At 37.7% G+C, this 14,186-nt stretch overlaps 1 protein-coding gene and 1 non-coding gene across 6 annotated transcripts in view; one reads left to right on the top strand and one right to left on the bottom strand.

Moving 5' to 3' along the window:
* The first annotated feature begins 2,817 nt into the window (after positions 1-2,817).
* cacnb1 (calcium voltage-gated channel auxiliary subunit beta 1) overlaps positions 2,818-14,186 on the top strand; it is a 42,420-nt gene continuing 31,051 nt past the window's right edge. For 3 of the 5 annotated variants that reach the window (XM_023348947.1, XM_023348946.1, XM_023348945.1), the window contains exons 1-2: positions 2,818-3,087; positions 9,293-9,379. In XM_023348947.1, the coding sequence (XP_023204715.1) occupies positions 2,995-3,087; positions 9,293-9,379 (180 nt within the window). In that variant the 5' untranslated portion in view covers positions 2,818-2,994. Of the gene's footprint in view, positions 3,088-9,292; positions 9,380-13,842; positions 14,110-14,186 lie in introns of those variants that run through there. The other 2 variants (XM_005796669.2, XM_023348949.1) reach the window with 2 other exon arrangements.
* Positions 8,677-8,748, bottom strand: trnac-gca. The gene has a single exon. It is a non-coding gene; the product is annotated as a tRNA-Cys (tRNA).

Raw genomic sequence — 14,186 nt, 5'->3', positions numbered from 1 at the left:
AAAAATGTACTGTGAACAAAGTTGTAGTAAGATATAGATAGCATGGTTTAAAGAATTGCTAAGTATATGTTTGGTTTGTACCAAATACATGGACATGACCTGCAATCTGGAGCAGTGCAAGAGCAAAAATCTAAATTGTGGATTAATAAAATTCACAGAACCTTCTAAGAAGAATATCAACAAACTACCAGAAATGTCATTTTGGACTTTGTTTTTCTTTCCCCAGCAGCCAGGACAGCAAAGTCACAGGAAGCCACTGAGATATCTGCCTCCAAAACCACTTTAAAAGGATTTGTTGATTCTTTTAAAAAGAGGAAAATTGGTTTTAAGCTTCCTCCCACCAGCTCACCGGACACACAGTCTGCAGAAGCAGAAGATATAACGTTGTGGGTGTTCGGTCCATCAGCTCTGATACCGACTGCATGATGGAAAAGTGTCTCTATTGCACACATTTTTATCTTAATACTGTTACGTGGGCAGAGTATTAATCTGCAGAAACAATCTCATTTATAAGTATTCATCATTATTAGAGTATGCAGCACATTGATTACTGCTAAACAGCTTTGTGGTTCTACTATTAAATTTCTGAGTTTTTCCTCAATTTCAAAATGCATATTCTTCACAAAGTGGCTTTTATAAATGTAATATTGCGAACAATTGACTTTTTTCACCTTTACATCTTGATATAACATTATTCTCTCATCAAGAACATACATGGAGTCTTGCATCGATTCTTTCATGCATGTTTGAGGAATCCTTGAATCTCCATGGCAACCATTCAGCTGTGCAAAATTTCTGTGTGGACCTAGCTTCTGCCTCCACAGCATTTCCCAACTCAGCTCCTTCAGACTAGCCAGCAGCAATTAGCAAACACCAGGTGGAACTTTGCATCTCATTATACGAGCAACTGAATGTTGTTAAAGGGTTAATACAAGAGCGAGGTTTCGATGACTTCCTGAGCAGTTTTTAAAGAGACAGAGGCCCAATTTCAAGGCATTAAATTAAAAAGTTAAATTTCTTTGAAATCATATTTGACATATTTAGCAACTAAAGCTATTATAGTTACTTTATTGGTACTATGTGCTTGGAAAATACATAAAACTACTGATCCTTTAAAGAAAGTAAAACTGGGGGAAAAAAACACAGAAACATGTTGGAAATAAAAATTGTTGATAGATAGAAATAAAAAATGAACCTCACAAAATACTTCCTGGTGTAGGACTCTTGTCGACAGATGTCATAATTTGTGGAAAATATGTTTAAGTTGATTAAAAACTGAATCCAGCAGTATTAGTATTTTTCAGATGATGCTCACCTCACAGCGCTTTAATGATTTCTTTTGTCATGTGAGGTCAGCATCAGGTCATCCGTGTCCCTGGACAGAACAACGCGCTCAGTGTAAAACCACATGTTCGTTTCTTCAGATCATAATGGCTTCCTGCTCTACTACAAAAACTAAAGGAGAAGACGAACATTTTCTGCGTCATTACAGCCCTGCAGGACCTCGTGTCTGTGGATTTGTGTGTCCTGGCCTTCATTACACGGAGCTCTGCTGCTCGCTCATCACTCACTCAGTGAAGGTGGAGTCGTTTCGTCGGGGCGTGGACCACAGCCTCCAGCTGGAGTCTGTTGATCTCTCACAAGCAGCGCAAACCATGTAAAAGCGGACAAAAACACAGAAACACGCCGGTAGCTGGAGCATGTGTCCTTCAAAATAAAAGCCGTAGGGCTTACCATAATATTGTGGCCAGACATTAATAACGTCACAACAGCAGCAGGAAAAAGTTTATTTCTGTATGTATGTATGTCTGTATGTAGCGCAGCTTGTTGCTACAGGAAGTTAGACAAGTTTTAAGCTCCCACATAGAAATGATTCTGAAATCTTATGATACTTTCTTGTTTATGGCAACCAGTTTAGCTATTTAATTCAATGTTGAATAATCCGTCGTCCAGTATATTTTTTCAGATTGTGTTATTAACTTAGCTGTATGCGTTTTATTATTCTGATATAGTTTGTTCAAAACATCCATGTTAAATGTACACAGAGTTTATTTAGGAAAATATGGAAAATTACTTCTTTATTTTTCTATATTTATATTATAAGTGGATCTGGAATTTATTATAAATGTTATTTTAAACATGGAAAATATTTGGGATATGACTGCTTGGATTTATTTTGTATTTATTTGTTCATTTATTTCGTTTTTTGTTGTTCTTTTTGTAAGGAGTGAATAGTGAACATAACAAAAGTTTTATTTATTTATTTTATTATAATTTCTTTTTACTTTTCTAGATAGCTTTCAATTTTTTGTTTTTTTTTTAGAAAGCAAAAAATTTCTGAGTTTTTTTTAAAGAAAAATTGCGAATATTCAAACATAGAAATTTCCTTGTTTTTTCTAGATGTTTTATGGGATTAATTTAAAAATTTTAGATTTTTTTCTAGTAAATTCTCGACTTTTAAAACTCAGAAATTTCCAAGCTTTTTTTTTTTCCTAGAAAATTTCTGAGAATGATCTAAAATTTCTGAGTTTTTGGGCGGAAATTTACCCCTCGTTTTTTCTATGCGTGGCCTTAATTATTGTTAATCACTTAATAATAATAATAATAATAATAATAATAATAATAATAATAATAATAATAATAATTATTATTATTATTATTATTATTATTATTATTATTATTATTATTATTATTATTATTATTATTAGAAACGAACTTATTTTTAAAAAAAGAAATACAATATTTAAAAAAAACATTTCTCCAACCGGATGCGTCCGTGCGTCATTCCGCACACTTGACAGCCGTGTCGGCGCTCAGTGCGCCAGTGTGTAACGCTATAGGCTGGAGGGAGGCAGCTGTTGCCATTATTTTTTACCAGCCAGCTCAGATCCATCTCCGAGCTCTCCCCTCCCCTGGACAGAAAGAAAGATGACTCCGTCCACGCCATCATAAACATACGACAACTGAAAGAGATTCTTTAAAAAGTGAAATCAAATGGTACAGAAAAGTAGTAGTATGTCCAGGACGCCTTCGACCCCAAACCAGGAGATCCCAATGGGCATGATCGACCACCATGCGCACACGCAGGTAAGACCACAAAATGAGAGAGAGGGGAAAGATGATTCAATTTTCTGACAAAAAAGCTAATAATTATGATTTTGTTTTTACATTTTGGAGTGAGGAATGAGCTGCTTTTTAAATGCGCAAAGCTGCTTCACTTCTGGAGATTAACAGGTTGTTCTGCGCTCTCCGGCCGCTTGAATTGCCTGTGCGCTCATTAAGCATCAATTGAATCAAAAATAACTAACGGAACAATAACATCCGGGTGGTTTTTATATAGGGCTGCAGCTCTTTCGAGTTTTCTCTGTTTTGTTTTTCAAATTGTCTTCGAGATGTAAGACCGTGATGTAACGCTTGAGGCTGATTCTGAGGGAAACCACACCTTTGTTTAATTAATCTGTTATACCCCAAACAAACTGCTGATCTGATCAAATGGAAAACACATGTTGGCATCGGGAACTAAAAGACAAATGTTCAGCTTCTAAACCTGTTAAATCATAATTTAGGGAGATTAAATCCAGTGTTATTAGAATAAAACTTGATCCAGTTTCCTACTGTTTTAGTTTCCCTTCCTTTTCAAGGTGTCAGTTTTTAAAGATTTGTGTGTAACGTGGGCATGTTTAGTCATAAGTCTTTAAATTGATGAAAAAATGAGAATATCTAGAACAAACACACCCACGCCGAGCTCAGTCATTGTCTCTCTAGAGAAGAGAGAGAGGAGAAGAAGAAAAAACACCTCATCAGAGACAAACAGCGCTTCAAACCATGCCAAATCCTGCTCTCTCCACTTTACTCCCACTCTTACCAGCTCCCTCTCATCTCGCTCATCCCCCACAGCTCCGTCCAGTTCTTCCCTACGAGTGTCCCACTATCACCATCACATCACCATCTCACCTCAGCATGTCTGTTTTTAGAAATCTGATCTTTATCTGCGGAGTGAGACTGCGGCGAGAAACAGATGGACAACCTTCTTGTCCAGACAGCAGGGTGTTTGGTCTTATTTTGTCCTCTTAGTGTGTTTTAAGTATGCTCCTCCTATCAATCAAACAGAAAGCGCATGTTGACATGCAGACGAGAAGCTCTAATATCCTGAATTTTCTCAGTACTTCTGGAGAGATGGACTGTGGGTCGAGAACTCATCCGAATTCAGAGCTGAAGGGTTTCTTAGATTAAAGATTGTGTCTGCAGATCTGCGGTTGTAGATCTGAGCAAGAATATTGGATTAGGGATTCTGTACAAAAGAGATAATGCTGGAGAATGTAACTTTTATTTAAAAAATATGTTTTTTAAGTATTTGTTAAAACTCTCACCATGTTGTGACAGTAAAATATGCGACAGATAATACGTTCACTCTGAGCTACTAACGCCATCTACAGAAACGTACTGCTCCCTGTCAAAAACAACCAATCAGAGCCAGGAGGCAGGTCTAGCGCTGTCAATCAACCTCATAAACATGCTGCAAAATGTCATATTAGTGGAGGAACAACTTACAATTACATGAAACTTGTTTATCTACTGTCATTAAATGTGCTATTGGTGAAGAAGCAACTTACAGTGACAGAAAAACTATTTACCTGCCATCATTAGAGGCTATTCTAACTAGTCTGAGCAACGGGGGTATGAGCAGTGTGCACATGGGCATGATTGACAGCTCATAGACCTGCCACCTGGCTCTGATTGGTTGTTTCTAATTAGCACTGGGAGCCGTAGGGGAAAAGGCACACATGCTTGATTATTTTTCTCATACCATACCGACACAACATAGTGACAGTTTCAAGAAATATGTAAAAATATATATATTTTGAATGAAAGTTACGTACTGCAGCTTTAAGAGATTTTCCAGTTAGTAGGGGTGCAATTTTCTGGCTGATCGTCGATTAGACCTCTTTAAAAAGCGTGATCTGCTGATTCTGATTTTGGACTATTTTTTTGTCTAAAAATGTTGTTAAATATAGCAAGAAAGTCGCTGATTCGGCAACAGTGGGACGACTATTGTTAAACGCAAACATGCAGACATGACCTGATGGCGGGTTTGTCAGGCAAACTTCTCTCACAGCTTAGCAATAGAGGACACTAGTTGATTTTTAGACCTTTGCCGAGGTAAATAAGTTCGATAAATAAGATCGGTTTCACATGGAAATATCGGCTGATCTCCCAGAATTAAGAAAATGGGGTTGGGTTTATCGCTCCACTCCTACCAGCGTAGGTGTTGCGCTCCCAAACCGGCTGCCACCCTGTCCGTCTCTCACTCCCTGCTTAATTACACTCCTAATCTGGGGGGATGTTTACCAACAGGAAGCCTCCCCTCCCTACTTCCTGTGGCATTTCTCTGCCCTTTCCTGACATGAACACAGCTACGTTCAGCTGCGGCGGCTTTTCACAAATCATCTGCGCTCCATATTGATCATCTAACATGGGTTAGCTTCTCCCTTCCCCCCCCTCAGATCATAAGTCTAATGACTCCGTCAGCTGTGATATTGCTTCATCTAACATCTTAATTGCTAATATATTTGGTGGCGATGCATCATCTCCTGCTCGACCGGCGTTCAGACACTAATAGGTTGCTGCAACCAAATGTACTTGACACAATCAAAATCTCATTTTGGCAACGCTAATAACATCTTTTAAATGTTTAAAACTGAGGTGCATTTATCGCTCTTTCTAAGCAAGCAGCAGTGAAAACTGAACTGAAGATTAGTTAGTTATTTATTCAGCGCCTGAGCCAACCAGCAGTTTCAATGAGATCTGAAAGGACAATTTATGAGGCTGATAATTTGGAACAAACTGCAAGGTTTGTCATTCATTTACATCTTTTTTTACTTTAATAATCTTACCATTATAATGCACTCAATCTAAACCTCACTGAGATATTTTTGACAAGACTGGGAGATGGATGTACACAAATACTTTCCATCCAATTTCAAAAACCTTGAGTTTTTTTTATGAACAATATGCTGAAATTAAATTTTTGAGATCTATAAAGCTGGTCGAGACACTCTATTTTCAGCTGTGATTAGAAGAAACGATCATTCAGCTGTGGTTTGAATACAAATGGAAGACATTTTAGTTTCCAATAAAGCATTGGATGCAATATTATATTAAGTCTAAATGAAATATGTTGACGTTATTGATTTTTATTTTGTAAAATGTGAAAAAAGGTCAGAAAGTGCATAAAATGTAAAGGAAAGGTTGGTTTTCTGTCATTTATCTCCTTTTAAGATCTATTACATCATTAATTAAATCATAGGAAGTTATTTATTAAGACTACTAATAAACATTGTATAACATTGTATAACAACAATTATTTTTTATCTGCACTTTGAAACGTCTACATGCAAAAAAAAAATCAAGAAAAGTATGAATGAAGGGTAAAACTGAAACCGCTGGATATACCGGCACCAGCAAAAATAAAAGTTTGAGAAAATTTAGGAAAGAGTGGAACACAGGAAACATGAGCCTCAAAGTGAAAACACTGAGACGGGGAAACATTTGGCTGTTGTCTTTTTGTGAAAGCACACAAGCAGCTTTCACTGCCCAGGATTAAATGACTCCACTGCAGTTATTTAAACAGCTCCAGTAATTGGTACTGATGGAAATGTGACACTCACCCCCCACTACCTCTTTCTTTTTCCCTTAACAAGCTGAACAACAGCTAAAATGGAGGCAACGAAAGCTTACGGTCTTCTTCTGTTGCATTTGTGTCTGATGAAGCAGCACTTCATCAACGCTGAACCTCCTCTAACGTTTTAGAGACTGCAGGAATTAAACCTTCTTAATGTTTTAAAAAGATATCAAGACATTAATCTAGGATCTAATATTTTGTATCTGAGTTTTACATGTAAAAGTTGCAAAAATGACAAAGTGGTGAAAAGACCTCCATTTATAATTTCATCTAAAATAATATCCTGATTCAAATGTCTTTGATAGGATTCTTAAAGATACCATAAAATGCTCATTGTTTGATGTTTTGTTGTAAAACAGTCGGTAAAATCTCCTCTTCCAGGAGCAAACATGGCAGCCACCACAAGCTAATATTATCCGTTTAATTATTAACATCTTATGGATAATTAGCGGACGGCAAAAGATGGGTAGCAAATCATTAAGAAAACGATTGCAGCCTTGATTTTAATGAACGTTGGGTTCAGACTGAAACTGACATGACTATAGCTGTAAAAATTAAACTTTTATAGAGAATAGAAGCTTGTTTAGCCTTTAAAAGAAAATTAAATTGAGTAGATCCACGTTTATGATGTTAAAAATGTAACTTCATGTTGAGTCAGTCCTGTTTACGCTGTATAAAATGTACTTTTTCGCTGTAATGATATGTTTTCCAATTAAGTCCAAAGGTGAACGAACATGCTTAAATAGATTTTATTTTTGTTTTATGTAATGTACAGTTTAAAATCTACTTGCCACATGTTGACATAAATAACAGTTTTGAATGAAAAGAAGTAGTTGGAAGAAAAAAATCATGTATGTTTTACTTCTTCTCTCAAAAATCTATTTGATATAACATAAGCAAACCCCTGGTATAAACCAGCAGGTTTTATTCAATTATTGTTTATTTTGGTCATTTTTAACCTTTCCATACTGAAGTAAAAATAAAAACAATCACAATAAACCCACGTTGACCCAAATCATGATCCAGAAAATATTCACAGGGTTTCACGTTTTCCACATTTTTTGTTTCAGCCTCATTCGAAATTGTGTTAAATGAATATCTTTCCTCAAAATCCTACATGCAAATGTCCCATTATCAGAATGTCAAACTAGGTTATTGAGTTTTTTTGCTAATTTATTGAAATTAGAAAAATCACATTTTCTTAAGTATTCACAGCCTTTGCTTTGGCAGCAATTCCAGCCTCAAGTATTTTAAAAATATATATTTTTATATTATTTACAAAAACATAGCTTTTTGAGAAAAGAAAAGCAACGATTGAATTGTGGAATAAGTTTGCAACATTATAAAATGTGGCGAAAGTGTTGGAGTTACTGAGAAATTCCTTAGAAGCAGCTTTTCTCTTTTCTACATAAAAAAACATAATTTCTAGTTCAACAGGAGGCTTGAGATAAATTCAGTTAATGTGTTTCCCTCATATCTGCTCTATGTGGAAACCTCCTGACCGAGTGTGTTTGCTTTGAGGCGTTGCGACAGCCCCCTTTATGCACAGTGGACACTGTGTGACTGTGATGACAAAACACCGGCGCAGGTCGCTTATTACGGGTTCCTGGTTAATCTGTCTCTGTGTAATCTGCAAATCAAGCACAGGGGACTTTTGAGGCAGTTGCTCATTGCATGTGTTATGTATGTGTGTAGGAGATTTGAAAGGACGACTGGGTTACTATAAGAAAGTGTGCGCATTCAGTTGTGCATGAATATAATTGCCTCTTAGGGTGTGAGTAATAAACCAAACGAAGCTTACGTTAAGAATTTGTCTGTGAAAAAAAAATATGCGAGGCCCCTGTTATGAATAGTTTCTGTTAAAATGCACTGTAGGCTGGTTATTTTTAATGCATTACATTTGTGCATGACTCATTTTAGGTGCAGGAGATTTGTGTAAACAAGATAAAATGTACTCCTGCCATGTGTGTAATAGACCTCAGAGCTGGAAAAGCAGGGGGCATCCGGATTTGAACCGGAGACCTCTTGATCTGCAGTCAAATGCTCTACCACTGAGCTATACCCCCTGAAACATGAGCCCACTGGGGGGGAAATAAAGCCATACCTGGATGAAGTGTGTACACTGTTGCTGTATTGATCCATTGTGTTTGTTCTTCACCAGCTGTCCTCCTTTCATGCTTAAATAGGCGGCCCCCTAATTGTCAACAAATATGATTAGTCTGTATTGTGTAACCATGACAATGCAAGCTGGGGAGGCTCGTAATGTAACGTGTGGCCTCAGCCTAACCCGGAAAGGCCATCTGCCAGAGGTCTACCAATCAGATTACAGCATCTCAGTTTGAATCGCATGAAAAATGGCGAGTAATAGATGGCGGTCATGAAGGCTGTGGGCACATTTTCTTTGGTTGACTTCCTCTGTGGTCTGGGACTCTTGCCGCTTTATCTCTTGGCTCCATCTGACTGCCTGATCGTTTTCAGAGGCTTTTACAAATGCTCTTCCAAATGTTAATGGCCATCAAGCTCCCCGGAAACGAGGGTTTCTCAGAAATGTGTCGAGTTAATTATGAGACTGATGGATGACTCGACTTTTGTTTTCCTCAATCTTTTCAGGGAAAGTACGCCAAGAGGAAGAGCCGATTTAAGCGCTCAGATGGGAGCACCTCTTCTGACACCACCTCTAACAGCTTTGTCCGACAGGTAACATTTCACACATAATCTCCTTACTCTCTGCACTACTCCTTAATTAGGAAGCCTTAAATTTAATTTAATTAAAGTAGGGGCATCTAACGCCAAAAAGTCAGCTATTTAACTTAAATATGGGCAACTTTCATGTCTTTTCTGCTGTGTTTTAAGAGTTCTTTAACAAATTTTTAATGTATTTTGGTGCTAAGCCCGTCAGTAAATTATAAACAAACAAAAGTATCTTAAAGTCTATTTTCTGAACTACAGGAAGTGTAAGGAGTTTAAAACTGGGCTGATTGTTTTGTACTCTGAGTAAAAACAAACACTGGAAATAGAAAAGACAAAAGAGAAATCTATTTTTGTGTACATTTTGTGAAGAAGGAAGTTGTGTTCAGTGTCTTCTTCTGAGGTTTTCATGTCGTTTCCTGCAGCAGTTCTTGATGCAGCGCCACCACAGGCGTGGAGGGGAACAGTTGGTTTTTTTTTAATGATTTGGGTAGTGTGACACAGTAGTAAACCACAGCTGCTGAAAATGTAACAAATGTTGCAGTTTTGGTTCCGAGTCTATCGAAGTATCAGGTTTTTAATCATAATTTGTACCTGAAACTAAACATGATGGCAGTCACATCTCCTGGCAAGTAATGGCAGGAAAAATGAGCAGCAAAAACATGCTTTGCAGGTTTTCCAGATAAAAAAAACCCAACAAACTGTATCCTAATATTTTCAGGTTGATCATATTTTTCTACATTTTTTGTTTGTCTTTTTGGCAACAAGATCAGTATATGGCTCACTCTTGCATTATTTTGAATATTTTATTAAATAGGGATGCCCTGGTCTGAATCTTAGTAAAAATTGTTGTTTTTAGAATAAATTAAATCAAATTAAAAGCAAACATTTTCCATTTTAGTATCTTAAATTTTCTGTCGTTTTCAAAAGACTGCATCCTAACATCGGTTTTAAATCTGTATCCACTATCTAAACTGGCAAACCAAATTTAGACTATACTTGAATTCTGATCAAGGGTCACCCAAAATCATTTCAAGGGCCACAAATGGCCCCTGGACACCTCTTACCTATACATTAGATATTAGATTCTGGATTGAATCCAGAATGATCCCTTCTACTTGATCCAGACCCAGCATGCAGGTGTTTTGGTTCTGCTATCAATGCATTATGTGTAAACAGTAATAAATTTCCCCCACAGGGAGGCTGGAGTAAGGCATCACACTCTCATCATGACCCGTGCAGCCTTCTGTGTCTGGACATGACATTTCTGAAAGCCGTGTGGTGTCATAGCTAAACGAGCCGCTCTTTTTCTGTCTGACCTCTTCATTTCAGAGAGGAACTGATGGTCCTCGGTGTTGTGTGACATTTAACTGTTTGGTTCTGGCGCTGCTTTAAAAAAAAAAAAAAAAAAAAAAATCCCATCACTGTCGGTGAACACAGGGAGCTGACGTCTCCTGTGGTTTCTAAAGGTTAGCAGCATTCTCGCCTGCACACGCTGCCCTTCCCACTGCCGTGTCCTTCATTAACTCGGAGCAGAGTAGACGACACCCCGACAGTAAGATCGTATTTATCTTACTATGATTAAACATACTCTAGGTGCTGTGTGTAATCAACACATCCTCTATTTCTCATGTTGCTGCATTGCATTTTGCGCTTTGCATTTTCAAAATGTATGACACATTTTTATTTTTTTTAACACACATTCAGTTTGCTCAAAATTGCCAGACAAAAACAAAACAAAACAAAAAAAAAGCAACACCCTTTCAGGCAACATATAGGATTTTGTAAATATAGCCTCACATAACTACTGAGAGCACAGCCCCGTATAGGCTTTACAGTCTCACACACGCCCACGCCAGCGCACGCTCGCTCAGCCGCGTACACACCGGAGCCACAATCAACCGACGGCAGAGCCGGCTGGTACACTCGGCCTGGTTTCTATGGCAACCGGGTTGCTGAATCTCCCCCTGTGTGCGAGCAACGGTGGGATGTGGAGACGAAGCAGAGGATGTTTCGATGGGTTCGGGTTAGTACGCGTGTGTGTGTGGGTGCGTGTGGGTGTGTGTGTGTGTGTGTCCTTCTTCTCGCTTCTGGGTGTGAGGTGAGGGCGCGGCCTACACGCTCGCACATCTCGTAAGTTTTGTGCGACAAGTTGAACAAAAACACACAAAAAAACAGGCAAACGGCTGTCTGCTTCCTGTTGCTCTGAATGAGACCGAGGAGGTTGTCAATGAAAATAATAATAATAACAATAATAATAATAATAATAATAATAATAATAATAATAATAATAATTTCATGTTTCTCTTTACAGAAAATCATTTTTCAAAAAACCTCACAGATTCATTAAATGGTCATGAAAATTAAAGATTTCAGGACATTTTATTATTAATGGAAATGCAGAAATGGAGGAAGCGTCTCCTAGATATTTCAAAACATTATATTCACAACTACAGGCTTTGGATGTTTTTGTTTTTTTATTTTTTTGCTTTTGTGCAAATGGAAGGGAGGAAGAGGTTAGGCATTGAGAATCCAACCTTGGTTGGGTCAGAGGTCGCCCTCTTGTGGACAGAGTCAAGCCTAGCTTTGTACTGAGGACCACAAGTTTCAAAACCGGTAAAGGAAAAAAAAATCAGAATTTTATGCATCATTTAATAAATTTTGACATAAATAAAAATATAAATGCATACTTACGTCTTTTTTTTCTTTGCTTTTTTTTTGTTGCTAAAGTCCATTAGCAAATTGTTTTGGCTGGCCAAAAGACACATTTAAATAATTAAAAACATTTACATTATTTTATAATCGTTAGAGTTTTTTATTTTATTTTAATAAACATATTTTTAGCTACTTATTTTAATTGGATTGTGGTACTTGATAAATAAATGAGAAATTAATAAAAAAAATTAATAAGATAAGATGTGAAATAATAAATAAAGATAGAAAATATTCTAATTGCTTGTTTGTAATTTTGTTTGTGTATTTGCTTTATTAAGTCAGGTCTGTCTTGAGACAACCTGTATGAGTAAAGGTCGATTGCAGTTTTCTGGCTGATTACAATATTTAAAAAGCCGGATCTGCCAATTCCGATTTTTACTGATACTGATTTTTTTTGCCTGATATCCAAGAAGAAAGTCGTTGTAAATGTCCAGACACGTGGTGGGTGGGACAGTTGTTGATTTTTAGATGTTTACCGAAGCAGATAAGATCGGCTTCACGTGTAAGTATCGACCGATTACCAATCTCCCAAAATTAAGGAAATTGGGGCCAATTTATTGGTGCACCAGTAATAAAAATTTAACACATAAAGACAGATTCAAACATTTTCAGTACTATGTTTATCTGTGGCAGTTAAAATAAGCTGCAAAGGTTGCAATCATGTGAGAAACATGTGTCAAACTCAAGGCCCGGGGCCCAAATTTGGTCCACTATAGCTTCTTATGTGGTCCTCTACTTAAATAGAACCGTCAAAATAGCAGTGTGCTTGAACATTATTTTATCAACAAAATCAAAGCCATTTTTATCTGGTTACTGCCAAATTACATCAATCAGTCCCTCCACTTTTCTGAAAATTATTGTGGAAATTCATGCAAAATCAACAAATCCCTGCATTTTTTTGTACTAATACATACAGTAATTGTGAAGTTATTGCAGATTTTTGGCAAAAATGGTGAAAAATATTGGTTACAAGTGACTGGTAGCCTTATTTCTACTAAATATCTTCCTCAGCCTTTTTTGATTTATAATCCATAATGACACGGCAAGTAATAAAAAAGTTGCATTTCCCATCATACATAAGTGCAAGTGTTTCAAAATTAGTACCACAAACACTTTGATTTTTATTGCAAAAAATCCCCCAAAACAGTTGTGAAATCCTGTAGGGACTGAAAAGATGTTCAAAATTATTTCGTTTTAAGAATTTATTCATATTTTAACAGTCCATTAACAAGTTCTAGCACTAGATTCTGGCACAACCGGCCCTTTAAGAGCATTCATGATCTGGATTTGGCTGAAAATTAAACTGAGTTCAACGCGCCTGATGTAAGGCAAGTCACTGTAAACTAGTAAACTGAGTTTCATGTCTTCAGTTCCCTGAATCCCCCGGATGATTCCTCTCTATCCAAAAGATACACAAAGGGACAAACTACAAAGTGAGAAGTTGGGGAGAATGACCTCGTAGCAAAAGTTCAGAGGGAAAAAAAAGTGGAAGTGGGGGGATGGCGGTGAAAATCCTTGCCACTGTCCAGTTTTCTCTCTGTTTCTCTCTCTCTCTCTCTCTGGTCAGCTGGGCCTCTGAATGGCTGACAACTGCATACCAAACTTCCTTCTGGTTCTCAGTGCCTTCACGTCCCTGTTTCTGTCCTGCCAGGGCTAAATATATTTACCCAGATTGCAAATGTAGCACAAGTCCTGCAACCCGACTCCCCCTGCTGCCCCTATAGCCAGCTTCGACACTGTACGCGCTCCTCGGGGGGTTGTGGAGGTGGGCGTGTGCGCGTCCGCGTGCGACCCGAGGTTAAGAGTGCGCTCTCTTAGTTTCAAACACTTTTCTGGCGGTCTACTTTATCGCACGCCACCACACACACTCATGTACTTGTTAAATTGACATACAGACGTCTCTTTCTCACACACACACACTCGAATAGAGTGGACTCTGGCGTTGTCCCCTTGGTTTGCCGGGGTGCGGCGAGCGTGGCAAACGAGGCATGGAGCGGACTGAGAGGATTCCAAGGCCCGTAATGGTAAGAAGTAAAGCTTTACAAGTTTGGCCACATCTGACTGAAATGGAAGGACAGAGTTTTAAAACTTCAGATATATT

The sequence above is a fragment of the Xiphophorus maculatus genome, chromosome 16 (genome assembly GCF_002775205.1).
Source record: "Xiphophorus maculatus strain JP 163 A chromosome 16, X_maculatus-5.0-male, whole genome shotgun sequence".
Taxonomy (NCBI): Eukaryota; Metazoa; Chordata; class Actinopteri; order Cyprinodontiformes; family Poeciliidae; genus Xiphophorus; species Xiphophorus maculatus.
The sequence above is the reverse complement of the archived record's forward strand: the minus strand, read 5'-3'. Positions and strand labels throughout refer to the sequence as shown.